The 17,490-nt window shown below is 40.8% G+C and overlaps 1 protein-coding gene across 1 annotated transcript in view; it reads right to left on the bottom strand.

The window, feature by feature from the left end:
• Positions 1–17,490, bottom strand: part of LOC109865165 (zinc finger protein 385C) — a 145,335-nt gene that overhangs the window by 127,784 nt on the left and 61 nt on the right. Inside the window, exon 1 of the mRNA XM_020453272.2 lies at positions 17,435–17,490. This exon is cut by the window's right edge and continues 61 nt beyond it. Within this exon, the coding sequence (XP_020308861.2) occupies positions 17,435–17,483 (49 nt within the window). The 5' untranslated portion in view covers positions 17,484–17,490. The remainder of the gene's footprint in view (positions 1–17,434) is intronic.

Genomic DNA, 17,490 nt, shown 5'->3' with positions numbered 1-17,490 from the left:
GCAGTCGAGTATTAGAGTAGGCGAGAGATCTGCAGAGGGAGGGAAAAAAACATATTCTCTGGACCTGGGAGGACACAGTCTTTTAAACCACCCCCTTCTGTCCTGATTCTTCCACGCAAAAACACACACATACACACACACACTCATTCACAAACACTGGCGTAGGATGTTCAAGTCGTATAGGGACTGATAAAAAACAGTGGTGTGGAAAGGATGGGGACATACATGTGTGTCATGCCACCCCTGTGTCCCAGGCCTAAACACCTTCTGAAATGATGTTATTAGTTTCTTTCTCTTTTAAAAAATACAATAAAATCAGCTGTCAAAAATACCTGTAGGCCTAATCTTAAATGGCCCAAGTGGGTTAGTGGCTTGCACCAACCACATGTTCCTTCTAAAGCCACCTCATTCACATTTCTGTGAAGGACAACAGGGGGATTCTCATGAAACCAGTTTTAAAAGGTCTGTAGCAAATTTAGTTACAAAACCATGATGCATCTGCAAAAATAAACCACAGGGTTTGTACAGACATTGGCAATAGTTTCTAGTCGCCAACAGATGACAGTATATCACCACAACCTCGTGAAAAAAATGACAAACTTACTGTTCATCATTACCTACTCAATAATACGTGTTTGACTACTTATTTACTACATACATGAGTGGTCAGGAAAATCTTTGAAATTGTTGCATGTTGCATTTACATTTGGAGTCAGAGGTTTACATACACTTACGTTGGAGTCATTAAAACTTGTTTTTCAACCACTCCACCAATTTCCTGTTAACAAACTATACTTTCAAGTCATTTTCCCAACAATTGTTTACAGACAGATTATTTCACTTATAATTCACTGCATCACAATTCCAGTGGGTCAGAATTTTACATACAATTTTACATACACTAAATTGACTGTGCCTTTAAACAGCTTGGAAAATTCCAGAAAATGATGTCATGGCTTTAGAACCTTCTGATAGGCTAATTGACATAATTTTAGTCAATTGGAGGTGTACCTCTGGATATATTTCAAGGCCTAACTTCAAACTCTGTGCCTCTTTGCTTGACATCATGGGAAAATCAAAAGCAAAAGAAATCAGCCAAGACTTCATAAAAATATTGTAGACCTCCACAAGTCTGGTTCATCCTTGGCAGCAATTTCCAAACGCCTGAGGGTACCACGTTCATCTGTACAAACAATAGTACGGAAGTATAAACACCATGGGACCACGCAGTTGTCATACCGCTCAGGAAGGAGACGCGTTCTGTCTCCTAGAGATGAACGTACTTTGGTGCGAGAAGTGCAAATCAACAACAGCAAAGGACCTTGTGAAGATGCTGGAGGTACAAAATCATCTATATCCACAGTAAAACAAGTCCTATATCGACATAACCTGAAATGCCGCTCAGCACGGAAGAAGCCACGGCTCCAAAACTGCCATAAAAAAGCCCGACTACGGTTTGCAACAGCACATGGGGACAAAGATTGCATTTTCAGAGAAATGTACTCTGGTCTGATGCAACACAAATAGAACTGTTTGGCCAGCAATATGTTTGGAGGAAAAAGGTGGAGGCTTGCAAGCCGAAGAACACCATCCTAACCGTGAAGCACAGGGTTGGCAGCATCATGATGTGGGGGTGCTTTGCTGCAGGAGGGTACTTAGTGCACTTCACAAAATAGATGGCATCATGAGGGCAGAAAATTATGTGGATATATTGAAGCAACATCTCAAGACATCAGTCAGGAAGTTAAAGCTGGGTCGCAAATGGGTCTTCCGAATGGACAATGACCCCAAGCATACTTCCAAAGTTGAGGCAAAATGGCTTAACCTCTCTTGGGTAGGGGACAGTATTTTCACCTCCGGATGAAAAGCGTGCCCAAATTAAACTGCCTGCTACTCAGATCCATAAGCTAGGATATGCATATAATTAGACGATTTGGATAGAAAACACTCTAAAGTTTCCAAAACTGTTAAAATAATGTCTGTGAGTATAACAGAACAGTTATGGCAGGTGAAAACCTGAGGAAAATCCAACCAGGATGTATTATTATTTTGAAAGGCTGTTTTTCCATTGAAAGCCTATCCACCATACAAAGACTTAGGACCCAGTTCACGGTCTCTATGGCTTCCTCTACATGTGACCAGTCTTTAGGCATTGTTTCAGGCTTTTACTCTGAAAAATTAGGGAGATACAGCACATTCAATGAGTGGACAGTGGAAATTTCCAGACATGAGCCAAGCGTGTGATCAGGAGCGCGCCTTTCTTGTTTCTCCTTTTCTATTGACAAAGCTTTTGTCCAGTTGAAATATGATTATTTATGACAAAAACAACCTGAGGATTGATTTTAAACATCGTTTGACATGTTTCTACTAACTTTTATTGTACTTTTTTGACTTTTCGTCTTGATGTTGAGAGCGTGCATTGTGCCTTTGGATTTCTGAACTAAACGTACCAACAAAACGGAGGTATTTGGACATAAAGATTAACTAACTATCAAACAAAACAAACATTTGTTGTCTAACATGGAGACCTGGGAGTGCCATCAGATGAAGATCATCAAAGGTAAGTGATTCATTTTAACGCTATTTCTGAAATTGGTGACACCTCTCCTTGGTTGGAAAATGACTGTATGGTTTTCTTTGGCTAGGAGCTGACCTAACATAATCGCAAGGTGTGCTTTTGCCGTAAAGCCTTTTTGAAATCTGACACAGCGGTTGCATTAAGGAGAAGTTTATCTTTAATCGTATGTTAAACACTTGTATCTTAGATCAATGTTTATGATGAGTATTTCTGTAATTTGATGTGGATTTCTGCACTTTCACCGGATGTTTGTTTGAGACAATGCATTTCTGAACATAACGCGCCGATTTCAAATGAGGTTTTTGGACATAAAGATTAACTTTATCGAACAAAACACACATTTACTGTCTAACATGGAGTCCTGGTAGTGCCATCTGATGAAGATCCTCAAAGGTTAGTGATTAATTGAATCGCTATTTATGACTTTTGTGAGCCCTCTCCTTGGCTGGAAAATGGCTGTATGGTTTTCTTTGACTAGGCGCTGACCTAACATAATCGCATGGTGTGCTTTCGCAGTAAAGCCTTTTGAATAATACTTGTATGTTTTAATTTTAATTATGGGATTTCTGTTGTTTTGAATTTGGCGCCCTGCAATTTCAATGGCTGTTGTCGAGGTAGCGTCCCACTTGTACCAGAGAGGTTAAGGACAACAAAGTCAAGCTATTGGAGTGGCCATCACAAAATCCTGAACTCAGTCCTATAGAAATTTGTGGGCAGAACTGAAAAAGTGTGTGAGAGCAAGGAGGCCTAAAAACCTGACTCAGTTACACCAGCTCTGTCAGGAGGAATGGGCCATTCACCCAACTTATTGCGGGAAGCTTGTGGAAGGCTACCCAAAATGTTTGACCCAAGTTAAACAATTTAAAGGCAATGCTATCAAATACTAATTGAGTGTATGTAAACTTCTGACCCACTGGGAATGTGATGAAAAAAATAAAAGCTGAAATAAATCATTCTCTCTACTATTATTCTGACATTTCACATTCTTAAAATAAAGTGGTGATCCTAACTAACCTAAAAGGATTTTTTTACTAGGATTAAATATCAGAAAAACGGAGTTTAAATGTATTTGACTAAGGTGTACGTAAACTTCCAACTTCAACTGTATATTTTTGTTCAGTGTACATAATATTAAGTTGTCTTTATATATAAATTGTCTTTATACTCTATTTCACTCAATTTTAAGTCCCACGGGCTGTTCCATCACATAATGACATGAGCGTGAATTCTGACAGTGTAAAAGGCCCTTAGTTGACTCTTAAATGGTGTATTCTATACCCATTTCAAGAGAAACAAGTTATTAATGTGTTTGAAAAGATTAAAACCCCTATCAGGGGTCCCTATTTAAATATTAGGGGACCCCACATGGGTCCAGGACCCCAAGTTTGGGAACCACTTTACTACTAACCTCTCTCCCTGCTTGCTTCAATGCTTCCTCTCTGTGTATCTATTTTGCCTCCTTCATTGCAGCCTGACTCACCACTGTCTGTCTCACTACTCTCTATAAAGAAAAGGTATTTTGTTATGAGAACTTATAGTAGCCCATATTTTGATTATAGTTCGCTTAATTTCAGTCAATTGCTCCTGCTGAAGTCAGGCTCCGTTCAACGTTAGCTTCTAACTTCATCCTTCTAGCCAGCTAGTTATAGCTAGCTACCTAGCTAATAGCCAGAGCCATTGAGCTACCTAGCTAGATGGACATCTGGCTGAAATATCAGCTACTATTTACCAATTGTACACTCATTCTCCAAGAGTCAGAGGGAGTTTGTTTGGGGGATGTCTGTTGACACTGCAGGAGTCGAGGGTTAAAAGAACTCCAACTGTCAGTGGCGTGCGTCTCTCTGCTACTTGCCACTGTAGGTCTGGGCTGAGGTAGTTTGTTTCCCATCGGACAAAGTGGTGACTGAATGCGCTAATAACACTGCAAATCTGGGGGGAATGTCTGTTGACACTGCAGGAGTCGAGGGATGTTAAAAGAACTCCAACTGTCAGTGGCGTGCGTCTCTCTGCTACTTGCCACTGTAGGTCTGGGCTGAGGTAGTTTGTTTCCCATCAGACAAAGTGGTGACTGAATGCGCTAATAACACTGCAAATCTGGGGGGAACAGGCGAACATAGCGAATATACATGAATCATTCATGATTCTACTCATTCGCAGAGGTATGCGCGATTAGAACTCAGATCAAAAAGCCTTCTGAGCATTGATCAACACAATAATAAGTGAGTAAATGATCATTAACAAAATAAAAAGGTCGAGTAAACGCTATTTCACAAATAAAAGGTTGCGTTTACCCTCCACTACATCCCTGGCTGGGTCTGGCAAAACCCGGCGTTTTAGCTATAGATGTAACGTTTTGTGGCACCTATTCAGTCAGTTCTGTACCTGCCTGGCTGAGTGGCAGTGTGGGTGGAATGAGCGAGCTCGCCTGGCAACCAGAACGAGAAACACGTGAGGAAATACAATACAAATACATTACAATACATTTTTCAAATATTTTACATATTAACATATTTGATGACTTTCGTTTCTCCTCCCATTTTAATTCAAGTACTTTTAAAGTACCAACTTGAGAAATTAAAGTACTTTGAGCACCTCAAGCACCTTGTGCTGCGAACCCTCAACGATCATTTGGAGGACTAAGATATCTAGTTTTTGGGAAAGTTTCTTATTTAAAATTAGGGATGCACGATATATCGGTGACCATATCGGAATCGGCGATTTTAGCTAAAAATGCCAAAATCAGTATCTAGTGTCTAGTTTAACGGCGACGTGCAAAACCGATGTCAAAGCTGACGTGCATACCTATATAACGTATGTACATGACGTAATGACGCCACGTAAAATTTTGCGCTACACGTGGAACTCAGCATTCGTAACCTAGTGTCTACTGTGTGGATCGAGTAGTCAACCAGTCGAGCAGTCATTTGAAAGAGTACGAATATTTCAGCGAGACAACTCAAAGGCGAAATCCATTAACGCCAAGATAATGGAATTCATTGCCCTTGACAATCAACTGTTCTCTATCGTGGGTGATGTTGGCTTTCACCGACTGGTCGAGCACCGGTACACACTACTAAGTGCGCTATTTTTCTGATATTCCCCTACCGGAGTTACACGGTAAAATACCGTCACTGGTATTAGCTTCACGACTGACATTTGGACCAGCGATATCAGCCCCATGAGCATGCTGAGTCTAACAAGCACAGTGGGTCGTTGAGGATTTCATACTGAGGAAAGACGCATTGCATGCTCATGAATATGCTGGTTGTCATGCCGCTGCTGCCATTTCAATGGCATTTGAGAACATGTTTGAAACTTGGAAACATGAACACACTAGCTAGCTCCATTCGAACAACTGACTCGAGAAATAAGCTTATCAGTCAGTTAAGAGCAAATTCTTATTTACAATGACGACCTACCCCCGGCCAAATCCGGACGACGCTGGGCCGATTGTGCGCCGCCCTATGGGACTCCCAATCATGGCTGGATGTGAAACAGCCTGGATTCGAAACAGGGACTTTGGTGACAGTGCCTCTTGCACTGAGATCCAGTGCCTTAGACCGCTGTGTCTGTGTGTGTGTGTGTGTGTGTGTGTTAATACAGTGGGGCAAAAAAGTATTTAGTCAGCCAACAATTGTGCAAGTTCTCCCACTTAAAAAGATGAGAGAGGCCTGTAATTTTCATCATAGGTACACTTCAACTATGACAGGCAAAATTAGAGCAAAAAATTCCAGAAAATCACATTGTAGGATTTTGAATGAATTTATTTGCAAATTATGGTGGAAAATAAGTATTTGGTCACCTACAAACAAGCAAGATTTCTGACTCTCACAGACCTGTAACTTCTTCTTTAAGAGGCTCCTCTGTCCTCCACTCGTTACCTGTATTAATGGCACCTGTTTGAACTTGTTATCAGTATAAAAGACACCTGTCCACAACCTCAAACAGTCACACTCCAAACTCCACTATGGCCAAGACCAAAGAGCTGTCAAAGGACACCAGAAACAAAATTGTAGACCTGCACCAGACTGGGAAGACTGAATCTGCAATAGGTAAGCAGCTTGGTTTGAAGAAATCAACTGTGGGATCAATTATTAGGAAATGGAAGACATACAAGACTACTGTAAATCTCCATCGATCTGGGGCTCCACGCAAGATCTCACCCCGTGGGGTCAAAATGATCACGGTGAGCAAAAATCCCAGAACAACACGGGGGGACCTAGTGAATGACCTGCAGAGAGCTGCGACCAAAGTAACAAAGCCTACCATCAGTAACACACTACGCCGCCAGGGACTCAAATCCTGCAGTGCCAGACGTGTCCCCCTGCTTAAGCCAGTACATGTCCAGGCCCGTCTGAAGTTTGCTAGAGAGCATTTGGATGATCCAGAAGAAGATTGGGAGAATGTCATATGGTCAGATGAAACCAAAATATAACTTTTTGGTAAAAACTCAACTCGTCGTGTTTGGAGGACAAAGAATGCTGAGTTGCATCCAAAGAACACAATACCTACTGTGAAGCATGGGGGTGGAAACATCATGCTTTGGGGCTGTTTTTCTGCAAAGGGACCAGGACGACTGATCCGTGTAAAGGAAATAATGAATGGGGCCATGTATCGTCGGATTTTGAGTGAAAACCTCCTTCCATCAGCAAGGGCATTGAAGATGAAACGTGGCTGGGTCTTTCAGCATGACAATGATCCCAAACACACAGCCCGGGCAACGTAGGAGTGGCTTCGTAAGAAGCATTTCAAGGTCCTGAAGTGGCCTAGCCAGTCTCCAGATCTCAACCCCATAGAAAATCTTTGGAGGGAGTTGAAAGTCCGTGTTGCCCAGCAACAGCCCCAAAACATCACTGCTCTAGAGGAGCTCTGCATGGAGGAATAGGCCAAAATATCAGCAACAGTGTGTGAAAACCTTGTGAAGACGTACAGAAAACGTTTGACCTCTGTCATTGCCAACATAGGGTATATAACAAAGTATTGAGATAAACTTTTGTTATTGACCAAGCCTCTCTCATCTTTTTAAGTGGGAGAACTTGCACAATTGGTGGCTGACTAAATACTTTTTTGCCCCACTGTATTTAACTGTACTAGAATGCTTAAAAGGCCGCTAAAATTTTAATATCGGGTTATCGGTATCAGGTTTGTTGGCAAGGAAAATATCAGATATCGGTATCGCCAACAATGTCATATCGATGAATCACTATTTTAAATACATTTGACATTTTCTCCAGAATTTTGTATTTTCACCCCAAATTCTCTTGGGTCATTTTATATACACATTTAGTTGAAAAACCTAACAGATTTGAATAAAACACTAAATAGGTTGCTGTAGTTTGTCCTTAAATCATACAAATTGTATACTAGTTCAAGTTTACATTCATCTGTAATATTTATTATGTACAAACACAGTGTCTGTGGACATTACTGTAACACCTTTTCAAGTTCCTGTAAAAACTACAATCAGCTTTTAAATAAAGTTGCATTAACCCAGATGAGCACAAGTTTAAGTACATTTATTTGCTTATATGCCTTCAGAATTAGGTTTTTATTCTCAAACACCCCATTTACTCCATTATATAATAATTGTATAATTTAACTTGAACGTGTTATGCTTAACTCAGGTCTTTTCATTAGGGGGGCAATGTCAAAAAAAATATAGAAATATTGATTTGTTTATACATTTTTGAGATTCCCAACTCTGTTATGGTAATGAGAATTTTGTGAAAATGTTGGTAAAATAATTATGAAATAGATACAGATCCTGTTGTACAAAACTAATTAATCAGTGATTGGATTGTCTCTAACCAATCAGAGTATCAAATATTGATAATTTCGTCATGTAGTCCAGCTCTGGCCCAACCCATCGGCATCTGGAACCAATCAGAATGGTCAGAATGTGTTTGCATTCTACATGAGTCAGGGAGGAAAGCAAATCCAGACTCAGAATCATGGAGAAGAAACGCTAGTGGGCATGGCGTTTAGCCGGAAGGAATTGGATGGGTTGTCAGGCTAGCAGTCCTCCTGAGGGTAGGTAAAGTCCCACCCCGCTTTAATACCCATCCATCTGCCTGCTGTGCTGAACCTGCGCCCACCATCCACCCGAGGGGATATGGAAGTCATGTTCTGTATCCCACCAACATGCAATTTAAACAATCTGTAGTTTTATCTGTTACTACTGTAGGGGTCGGGGCTTAGCAGTCAAGCCGGTCAAACTACAGCTATACCTATTACCCTTTGCCTATTTGAGACGCGACCTCATAGGGTGTGGTTAAAATAGGTGTTTCCAGAAGACTCAAACACAGAGGCTCTCTGTACTATGTGTAAACAGTGGGGAAATAATGTTGACTTCTGGGGCCTGGGCTCTGCTATTACATACTCTGTTTAGCAATAACAGCTATGGTACTGATGGGTCTCATTATTCCTCCTACACCAAACTTTAGGCATTATGTTGCACCTGCTCGAATACAGTTGGCACTATGCATTCGAGCAGGTAGCGTTCTCCTGTCATCCGCCAAACCCAGATTCTTCAGACTGCCAGATGGTGAAGAGTGATTCATCACTCCAGAAAACGCATTTCCACTGGTCCAAAATCCCATGGTGGCAAGCTTTAGACTACTCCAGACGAATTTGGAACTTAGTAGTGAGTGTTCCAACCGAGGACAGACTATATTTACGCGCTACGTGCTTCAGCACTCTACAGTCCCGTTCTGTGAGCTTGTGTGGCCTATCACTTCGCGGCTGAGCCGTTGTTTCTCCTGAGACGTTTCCACTTCACAATAACAGCACTTACAGTTGACCAAGGCAGCTCTAGCAGTGCAGAAATTTGACGAATTTGTTGGAAAGGTTGGAAAGGTGGCATCCTATGAAGGTGCTACGTTGAAAGTCACTGAGCTCTTCAATAAGGCCATTCCACTGCCAATGTTTGTCTATGGAGATTGCATGGCGGTGTACTCGATTTTATACACCTGTCAGCAACGAGCGTGTCTGATATAGCTGAACCCACTCATTTGAAGGGATGTCCACATACTTTTGTCTATAGTGTATGTGTGTAGGCTATACAGTATTGTTGTGAATGTCATGTTAATAGGCACAATATCAGTCATCACATGGAAAGATAGCGAATCATCTTCGGATTAAACCGTCTTCAGTCAGTGTTATCAGGGTTAGCGTTCTTTTTGTTTGAAATAACTTGGTCAATACTAAGCAATAACTCGTACTAAAATCAAACATATTGCCAAACTACACATATTAAAACATTTTATATGGCCTAACACGGAGATGGTATTTTCTTGAGGGCAAGTCTAGTTATTCCACGGGTTTCACTAACCAGAAAATCACTCTGACCTTTTAAAGGAAACTCATTTACAGAGATGTTCAGTATATCAGAGGTGAATAAGAGAGATAAAGGAACCCGTTTTAATCAACTAGCCAACATGTAGACTGTAAACCCAGCTTAGGACCAATGAACTATAGTTTCTCTGCGGAGTAGGCTAAATCACAGCCCAACATTGGCCAATTTGTCATTTCACCCATCTATTGATCTTTCCCTGGCAATTGTCACATCTCAACAGAGCCTTAAATACATGTTTTTCTTTCTTCAGCTTGAGATATTACAGTTTGTTGGAGATTTACAGAGAACTGTGTGGTTGGGGTGGGGGGGATGCTTTGCCCGGCTCTCTCTTCACTCCAGAGCAGTCATGGAGAGGTCATGGTTATCAATTGAAAGGAAGAATTACACAGGGACTAAGACAGATTGGCTGTGTGCTGACTTTTAATCACCGCCAAAGACATTTATTTCACTCAACCCCTCGCACTCTCTGATGGGTGATTTAAGCCTGAATCTGAAAGTGTCGGTCAAAAGAGAGACTGCATATGAGGGTAAGTTGTAGAAAAGCATTATTTCGTGAGAGCCTTCCAAAACAAGCTGGCGAGGGACAGAGTCAGAGTCATGAAAGTTAAGACAAAAACACTACCGTTGTTAGGCTAAATCTTCAAGCTTATGTCATCAGTTTAGTCACACAACTACCATCCTGATTGATATGATTCACTGGCACACAATTTAGAACTGTTGACCAGAAGGACCATACCATACCTCCCAGTATTAGGCTAGTGACTGTTTAAGCATTTTCCCCACTACTTGATAGCTAATGGTACATGAGAAAACATTAAAATGTTCCTAAATATAGCATGAGTGTACCAAGTTTCATGATTTTATGCAAAAGGGCACAAGTGCACAACAGTCTTTTGGGGCTTTTATCCACTGGATTACCAGTTCCCACTGAGCTAAAGATGGGCAGTGTAACTGTCTGACATGAGATCTGTCTGAAGGGGCACTCACCATGGGGCGCCGGTCGTGGTGAGTAGCCCTGACAAATGTAGGATTTAGGCCCTGCCACAGGACAGGTGGTGCCCCCATCTGTGCCCAAGTCCACCACCCCCACGTCACCTCATTCCACAGCGACATCATGCCCTCTAGAACTTTGACTGGGAAACGCAAAGCATCACGGGATAACTGGAGCGTATGCAGAGCAGACGCCCTCTCAGCCCTCATCATCAGGGAGCACGTTGAACATACGTATTTCGTAGACTCAATGACTTAACGAGTAACATACTATGTTAGAAAGGTAAACATTGAGGCATTCTAAGATCAACAAAACATATAAATACGTCTAGGTTTTGAAGAGCTTTCCTTGGCATCATCATAAGTCAGAATGGTCAGATTTGATACCAAAAAAGCTAAACCTAGCCTATCTACTGGTAAATAATACGAGAGAAACATAGCGACATTTTAAAAGACATTTTTGTTTGGATTGTGGAGCTCCTGGGCTGAGTCCATCATCAGTGCTGCCATGAGTCAAATGATATTGAAGACTCCAGCTAGAGCTGCTCCACACAAATCCCGTTCCACGTGATTATTCTCAATTTCACAGCTGATGGTTTTTCCACATTGAGCTCAATCCAGCCTGAGAGAACACGCTTCTAAGACAGGAGGAGAAGCAAGCTGTAGAATGAAGGATATGCAGGGTCATGGAGGAGAGCAGAACGAGCGCTGGGCCTACCTCTCTCCTTTCAAGCATAGACAGACACAGGAGAGAGCTGACCCAGCTGCCTTCACATCTAAAGCCCAGTAGAGACACGTGTAGTACCATGCGGTAATGGAGGTTCGAACACCACTTTCAATCTGGCAACCGAGTGACAGGTGAAAATGATGGTGTCACCCGAGGGAGTGGGTGGGTGGCAGGGGAAGGACCTGATGAGAGACACCTTGGTGAGAATGATAGCCTGGTTCTGCTGCTGGAAACTCTTCCACAAATAGCAAGGAAGGACACACACCACTGCAGGAATGGTTTGATCCTATTTAGATTTGAAAGCCCTGTTGGGGTATTGAGGGTGTATCAGACCAAGGTCATTTGTAGGGGACAAGGGAAGATGAAGATAATGAAGATTATATTTTATCTTAGTAGATGAGTGGAGAGGCTGCACTTGGCTTGAGTTACAGTTTTGTATGCCATGGCAACACTCTCTGTAATGAGGTTAGTAGAGGTAATTTGTACATGTACACTACCGGTCAAAAGTTTTAGAACACCTACTCACTCAAGGGTTTTTATTTATTTGTACTATTTTCTACATGGTAGAGTAATAGTGAAGACTTCAAAACTATGAAATAACACATATGGAATCATGTAGTAACCATAAAAGTGTTAAACAAATCAAAATATAGTTTATAGTTGAGATTCCTCAAATAGTCACCCTTTGCCTTGATGACAGCTTTGCACACTCTTGGCATTCTCTCAACCAGCTTCACCTGGAATTTCCAATAGTCTTGAAGGAGTTCCCACATATGCTGAACACTTGTTTGCTGCTTTTCCTTCACTCTGTGGTCCAACTCATCCCAAACCATCTCAATTTGGTTGAGATCAAGGAATTGTAGAGGCCAGGTCATCTGGTGCAGCACTCCATCACTCTCCTTCTTGGTAAAATAGCCCTTACACAGCCTTGAGGTGTGTTGGGTCATTGTTATGTTGAAAGCGCAAACCAGATGGGATGGGGTTTCGCTGCAGAATGCTGTGGTAGGCATGCTAGTTAAGTGTGCCTTAAATTCTAAATAAATCAGACAGTAACACTAGCAAAGCACCGACCCACCATAACACCTCCTCCTCCATGCTTTATGGTGGAAAATACACATGCGGAGATCATCCGTTCACCCACACCGCGTCTCACAAAGACACGGTGGTTGGAACCAAAAATCTCTCATTTGGACTCCTCAGACCAAACGACAAATTTCCACCGGTCTAATGTCTATTGCTTGTGTTTATTTGGTCTGCAATTTAGTGTGTGTAATTACCACGAATGCTTCATCCAAAGTTGAATGAGACGTAAATCACGACGCAGCGGGTTACAAATGTTTTGTGTTAAGCTATAAAAATGGATGTTATCAAACAAAACAAACATTCACTGTGTAGTTAGGACACTTGGCATTGCCACCAGAGGAAGATCTTCAAAGGTAAGCGATTTATTTTATTGCCTTTTCTGACTTTCGTGACGCTAATGCTTGGTTGGAAAATGCTAGTAATACTTGTGTGTGCGGGGCCCTGTCCTCAGAAAATCACATGGTTTGCTTTCACAGTAAAGCCTTTTTGAAATCTGACACAGCAGCTAGATTAATATGACATTCATCTTTTAAATTATGTAAGATACATGTATTTACAAGAATGTTTAATACAACGAATGGTCTATTTAGAATGTTAGCGCTCTGAAGTTTCACCGGATGTTGGCCTGGTGGGACGTTAGCGTCTCACCTACCCTAGAGAGGTTAAGGAGGCTTTTGGACCTAGACTTGGCGCATCTGGTGCTCTCATGCATGCTTCAGTGTTGCTTGCCTCGAAGCAAGCATAAAAGGCATTTAGCCCTTCTGGTAGGCTCGCGTCCCTGAGCAGCTCGCAGCTGGTTTTCCTGAAAACTGAAAACCTACAGGACAGTAGATCTCCAGGAAGTGGGTTGGGCAGTCCTGGTCTAAGGGCATAGCATGATTTCATATAAGTGTCCGGACTAGTGTCCTGCTCCTGAACAATGGTTTGCATCTCCTAAAATATCAATGTAGATAAAATACTGGAATGTGACTGCTAGTGACGGCATTCAATGACACTAAAGGGCCAGTTCCCGCAATTAGACTTTCATGCAACAACTCAGAAGGGTGTAAAATAAGTGAGGGCAAGTGCATGGATGGGAGCTGAGATGATGCCTAGCCCTAATCTTACCGTCTGACTTTTTGAGTTCCACAGTCAACCCTATCCTTTACTTTCCTTGCTCTTAAGAAGTGGATAAGAAATAAAAGGTTCTAATAAATAAACCACAGATGGAAAGAGGAAACCAGCTAGTCCCTGTTTCAGTTTCAGGGATTATCTATAAGAATCTTTAAATAAATGTCTTTATTCACTATGTCACTGCTGTATATCTTTCTAATCATTTGCCCGTTAGCCTATATTTTATTTCCTTAAAAAATTAATAGGTAGACTACACACTTGCACTGAAGCAAATACTAAGTACAAGGAAATAAAGGAAAGGGGGGGGGGGTTCCCGATGTGATAGTGGCTCGTTGGGCAGTCTCAAACCTTTCTCTCTGAAGTCTTAATTGTTTTCCTGAGATGTTTTTTCTTGCCCATTATCTGAGGTATCAGGGAGAGGGGGAATCTAGTGGCCCTAGCTCAGCTCTCCTCTCTGCGAAGGAAAAGCAAGTGGAATTGCCTGATAGGCCTCATGTGAGCTTCTTGTCAAATGGAAGCTCAATGAAATATTCAGCAGTGTTTCTGTAGCACTGTAGACTGTGTGTCTTCTCCACTAGCAGCCTCTGTGAAAACAGCTCAAAAGGTTATGTGAGGTGGTCTGTTGGCACCTCATATGGATTTATATGCAAATCCTTGAAATTGAGCAGGGGAAAATCAGGTATTACAGCTATTATGAAACAATGTGTAATCCTACTGTATACACACCTATAACTAGCGTAGAAACACTCAACTCCATTCTCTTATATCGATACATAGTTGAGTTTTGGTAACTGGTTGCGGGACATTGAGTCACCATTCGATTCTTGTAAAAATGTAAATTCTGAAAATGCTAACCTGTACCTATGTTTTTCCTGTACAACTGTGGTCCTTCCACGGGGTGTGGAAATTCAAACTTTTAATTAAAACTTTTATTGAATACAACCACAGAATTTTACCTAATGTGTGTTACTATGTAAACTATGTAAACTGAGATTCAATTGTCACATGTATATTCGTGCTGAGTTGAGCAAACCAAATGAGGGAAAAGTCGGTGGTTGTATTCAATCTTTTTTTAAATTAAAAGTCTGAATTTCAGCACCCTGAGGAAGGCACACAGTTGTAAACAACAAACATATAGTTGAAGTCGGATGTTTACATACACTTACGTTGGAGTCATTAAAACTTGTTTTTCAACCACTTCACCAATTTCTTGTTAACAAACTATAGTTTCGGCAAGTCGGTTAGAACATCTACTTTGTGCATGACACAAGTCATTTTTCCAACAATTGTTTATTTGACTTATAATTCACTGTATCACAATTCCAGTGGATCAGAAAATGACATACACTAAGTTGACTGTGCCTTTAAACAGCTTGGAAAATTCCAGAAAATGATGTCATGGCCTTAGAACCTTCTGATAGGTAAATTGACATAATTTGAGTCAATTGATGGTGTACCTGTGGATGTATTTCAAGGCCTACCTTCAAAATCAGTGCCTCTTTGCTTGACATCAGGGGAAAATCAAAAGAAATTAGCCAATAACTCAGAAAAAGAATTGTAGACCTCCACAAGTCTGGTTCATCCTTGGGAACAATTTCCAAAAGCCTGAAGGTACCACGTTCATCTGTACAAACAATAGTACGCAAGTATAAACACCATGGGACCACACAGCCGTCATACCGCTCAGGATGGAGACGCGTTCTGTCTCCTAGAGATGAACATACTTTGGGGCGAAAAGTGAAAATCAATAGGACCTTGTGAAGATGCTGGAGGAAACAGGTACAAAAAAATATATTGAAGCAACATCTCAAGACATCAGTCAGGAAGTTAAAGCTTGGTCGCAAATGGGTCAATTTGTGGGCAGAACTGAAAAAGCTTGTGCGAGCAAGGAGGCCTACAAAGCTGATTCAGTTACACCAGCTCTGTCAGGAGGAATGGGCCAAAATTCTCCCAACTTATTGTGGGAAGCTTGTGGAAGGATACCCGAAATGTTTGACCCAACTTAAACAATTTAAAGGCAATGCTACCAAATATGTGTATGTAAACATTCCCACTGGGAATGTGATGAAAGAAATAAAAGCTGAAATAAATCATTCTCTCTACTATTATTCTGACATTTCACATTCTTAAAATTAAGTGGTGATCCTAACTAACTTAAGACAGGGAATTTTTACTGGGATTAAATGTCAGGAATTGTGAAAAACTGAGTTTAAATGTATTTGGCTAAGGTGTATGTAAACCTCCGACTTCAACTGTAGGTACAGGGAAGCATTTTCAGAATTGACATTACAAGAATCAACTGATGGTGACTTGTGGCTCAGTTGTTAGAGCATGGCGCTTGCATCGCTAAGGTTGTGGGATCAATTCCCATGGAGAGCCAATACAAAAATGTATCCACACACTGCTGTAAGTCGCTCTTGAGCATCTGCTAAATGGCTAAAATGTAAATGTAATGTTGTTACTAGAAAATATCAGTTCTCAAAACTCAACTTTGCCTTGAGAATAGAGTGGAGCATTCCTCAACTAACCTATAACCTGCTCTGTGGTGTGAAAATACTTTCAAGTACTACTTAAGTAGTTTGTTGGGGTATCTGTACTTTACTATTTATATTTTGGGCAAATTTGATTTACAATTTATAATTCCTAAAGAAAATTATATACTTTTTACTCCATACATTTTCCCCTGACACCCAAATGTACTCATTACATGTTGAATGCTTAGCAGGACAGGAACATTTTCCAATTCATGCACATCAAGAAAACATCCCTGGTCATCCCTACTGCCTCTGACCTGGCGGACTCACTAAGCACAAATGTGTTTTTTTGTAAATGATGTGAAGTCAATTAAAAATACAAGAAAATTGTGCAGTCTGGTTTGTTTAATATAAGGAATTTTAAATGATTTAAACTTGTACATTTACTTTTGATACTTAAGTATATTTTAGCAATTACATTGACTTTTTAAATGTAAGTATATTTAAAACCAAATACTTTTATACTTTTACTCAAGTAGTATTTTACTGGGTGACTTTCACTTGAGTCATGTTCTACTAAGGAATCTTTACTTTTACCCAAGTATGACAGGTACTTTGTCCACCACTGAACCTGCCTGTGTAACTACCATGTTAAAACACAGGCATTATAGACACATTGGCTTTGTGTTAATCACCAAAATAATGTGTTTTACTTCATAAAAACGTTTCCTTATGTAATGAAATAACATTAATAATATTTTAGAAATGAAGTAAATGATTGTGTCAACAACGGCATTTCCAGAGTGCTACCACGTTGCACCATAACGTTACTTGAAGTTGACAGAATTAATAACGCACCAACCACGACTCACTATTGTATCCGTTCTGACTATTCAGTTTAACAAACTTTTTTTTCCCAGAGAGAAGGGTAAACTACTTTTACACGATATCATAACCCTTATGAATGTAAAAGTCGACTTAGATTCATATAGGCGGCTAATCTACCACAGGTAGGCTAGTCTACTCGTCGATGTACTAACGGATGCGCTTTATCTTCATGCACAAAAACAATAGGCAATACGTTAGCAAAAGTATGTAATATATTGTTCGCCTACCTGCTCTGGACTGTTTCAAAATAGCTCCGTGTTCGTTTGTACCGAACATTGCTCTA

The sequence above is a fragment of the Oncorhynchus kisutch genome, linkage group LG20, assembly GCF_002021735.2.
Source record: "Oncorhynchus kisutch isolate 150728-3 linkage group LG20, Okis_V2, whole genome shotgun sequence".
In the NCBI taxonomy this organism is placed as follows: domain Eukaryota; kingdom Metazoa; phylum Chordata; class Actinopteri; order Salmoniformes; family Salmonidae; genus Oncorhynchus; species Oncorhynchus kisutch.
The sequence above is the reverse complement of the archived record's forward strand: the minus strand, read 5'-3'. Positions and strand labels throughout refer to the sequence as shown.